Here is a 2,514-nt window from a genome sequence, read left to right as displayed (position 1 = left end):
CTCTCTCTCTCTCTCTCTCCCCTATCTCTCTCTCCCTCTCTAACAAACTCACCCTCGGAGGCCGTGATACACTTGACCCTCTCTCTGTTCTCCACGTTGTAGTGGTCAAAGGCCATGAACATGGCGCTGGGCGTGTAGGTGGCGCGGGGCGGGTGCACGATGGAGTTGGCGTGGTGGAACTCCAACCGCTCGTATCCGTCAGTGCTCACGACATCCCCGTACACCTGGACAACACACACACATAACAGCACAACATAATATAACATATTTCGTGTCTTTAATCGACATTTTGAAATAAAATTCACATAATAATATGTTGTTATAAAGACATAAGAGGCGTTCCGCCAAAGAAAGAAATATTCGATAAAAATTGCAAAAACTGGCAGAAAAAGGCCCGTGTCTTCGATCTTCTTACGTATTTTGACGAGCGCCTGATTTCATCACGATGCCTCACAATTTTTAATGCGTATTTTTAAAGTTTAGGTCAGTATTCTTTTCTGCTTAATTTTTAAGTATTTTTGTTTGAGTAAAGAGAATATGACCATCAGCACAATGATGGTCATTTAGTGATTTTTAAAAAAAAGTTTTTTTGGATTGAACCAACCGCATTGCGAAGGAAAACACTTAGTAAAAACAATAACGCAGAATCACGCCAATAGAGGTGGCAACTTCTGAGGGAAAAGAACAACAACATCAAAACTAAACGGCACAAGGGAAAACGAGGGAAGTCACATGTCGGCATCTTGAGATAACCACAAACGTGAAAATTCTTGACAGTTAGCCTATTTCCACAGAATAGCTTATTTTCCAAGCCTGGGTATTGGACGAGTCTCCAGGTGTTAGCCGTTGAAAATAAGACGGGGCAGAAGAGCTACTGCTGCGATAACTCTTTCCAAGCCACGTCGCAACTCAAAATTAGCTCAAACATTGACTGACGTCTCTTGTTTTTCCTTTGTGCCCGTAAACTGTGATACGGGTATACCCGAGACTGAAAATGGAACGGTGAAATGGTATAGGCTTAACGTCCCTTTCAACACTATTAGGTTATTTTTAAAATGCGGGACCTCCGAGTTTAATGTCAATCTCCAAAAGGACAGAGCCAAATGGGATATTCCTGTTAAGTGCCTTTCCCAAGGACACAACGTCGGACTGAGCGGAGGCTCGAAACGTCGAACCTGTAATTTCAGGATAACGGGTCCGGTAGCCCAACCACAAGATCTACACTATCCTAGAATTACAAAGTTTAATCTGCTCAGTATCTAATTTTGAAAGATTTGACGGAAAAAAATAATCTTGAGTTTCACTAAATGTCAAGCTTTTTCGAATGTAATTCTTTGAATATCTGATCTCGTCCCCGTATAATCTTACAACTTTGATAAAGAGCAGATAGAACATTTGGTTTCTGACCTCACGGTTTTTGTAACTCAAAATGGCCAAAAAATGTCAGCTAGAACTCTGTAACTTCTAAGCTAGCGACTAGGCTACCTACTGACTGACACCAGCACCAAAGGTAGGTCATAATCTCACGTCAAAGTACTTCTTGACAAACGAGATCACCACGTAGACCTCGGGATATAGGGAGAGAGTAAGTAAGTAACAGGGGGCTCTCGTGCCCTAGGGGTTAAGGTGTTTGCCTCTGATTCAAAGGTCCAGGTTTGGAATCCAGGGTAGCGACGGAAAAATTGTCTCCACTAAAATTGTCTCCTTTCACCTCCTTTCCTGCTCTCTAGCAATGCTCTGTCGTCTGCTTTCGTTTCCACTTTCTGCCCTCACCCCCTCACCGCCTTTACCCCCTCCTCTGGGCCCCTGACCCTTTCTGCAGCCTTTCTTCTGCTACACCTTAGCTCCTTCTTACTGCTGTCTTTCAGCCACACCCCTGATCTTGTGGTAGAGGAAATATCTACACCTGGCCTTCTTGGACAAGGGCGAAAAATCTCGGAGGTCCCGTGAGCAAGTTGCGCACGTTAAAGATTCCTTGGTGGTCTAAAATCAATAAGAGTAGACTTCGGCCGCCCCCCGGGTAAAATTCAAAATTCCTTACCAACTGAAAATATAATGTGTCCCGCGCGCTCATATAACCTAATGCCGTGGCGAGCGCTGTAAAACACTTACCAAAAGAACCCCCCAAGAAACAGTAAGTAACAAGGCTACCTAACGACACCATCACCCAAGGTCGGTCATAACTCTCACCTCAAAGTACTTCTTGACAAACGAGAAGGGCACGTAGACCTCGGGGCCTTCCTTCCTGCACTTGATGGTTCTCTCGTTGTTGATGTTGCAGTCGATCTCATGGTAGTCCAGCTGCTGCTGAAGCTGCTGTTGCTGAAACTGCTGCTGCTGCCAGTGATCCGCCTGGGCCTGGTCCCGGTCGCCCGGCTGTAGCGGCGGCTGTTGGTCTGAGGCGATGGAGTTCGTGCCTCGGTTGTGGAAGGTGAGGACGTCATTCTCATCTGCGCCACGCTCTCCGCGGAGTGTCTCAAGCCTGAGGGAGATTTTTAAAAAAAAAACTTTTAT

At 45.4% G+C, this 2,514-nt stretch overlaps 1 protein-coding gene across 1 annotated transcript in view; it reads right to left on the bottom strand.

The window, feature by feature from the left end:
• LOC101860429 (D-glucuronyl C5-epimerase B) overlaps nt 1–2,514 on the bottom strand; it is a gene marked incomplete at its 5' end in the record, with an annotated part of 6,760 nt that overhangs the window by 3,125 nt on the left and 1,121 nt on the right. Inside the window, 2 exon segments of the mRNA XM_005104166.3 lie at nt 53–224; nt 2,191–2,482. Of these exon segments, the coding sequence (XP_005104223.2) occupies nt 53–224; nt 2,191–2,482 (464 nt within the window).

Source organism: Aplysia californica, unplaced genomic scaffold, assembly GCF_000002075.1.
Source record: "Aplysia californica isolate F4 #8 unplaced genomic scaffold, AplCal3.0 scaffold00407, whole genome shotgun sequence".
In the NCBI taxonomy this organism is placed as follows: Eukaryota; Metazoa; Mollusca; class Gastropoda; order Aplysiida; family Aplysiidae; genus Aplysia; species Aplysia californica.
The sequence above is the reverse complement of the archived record's forward strand: the minus strand, read 5'-3'. Positions and strand labels throughout refer to the sequence as shown.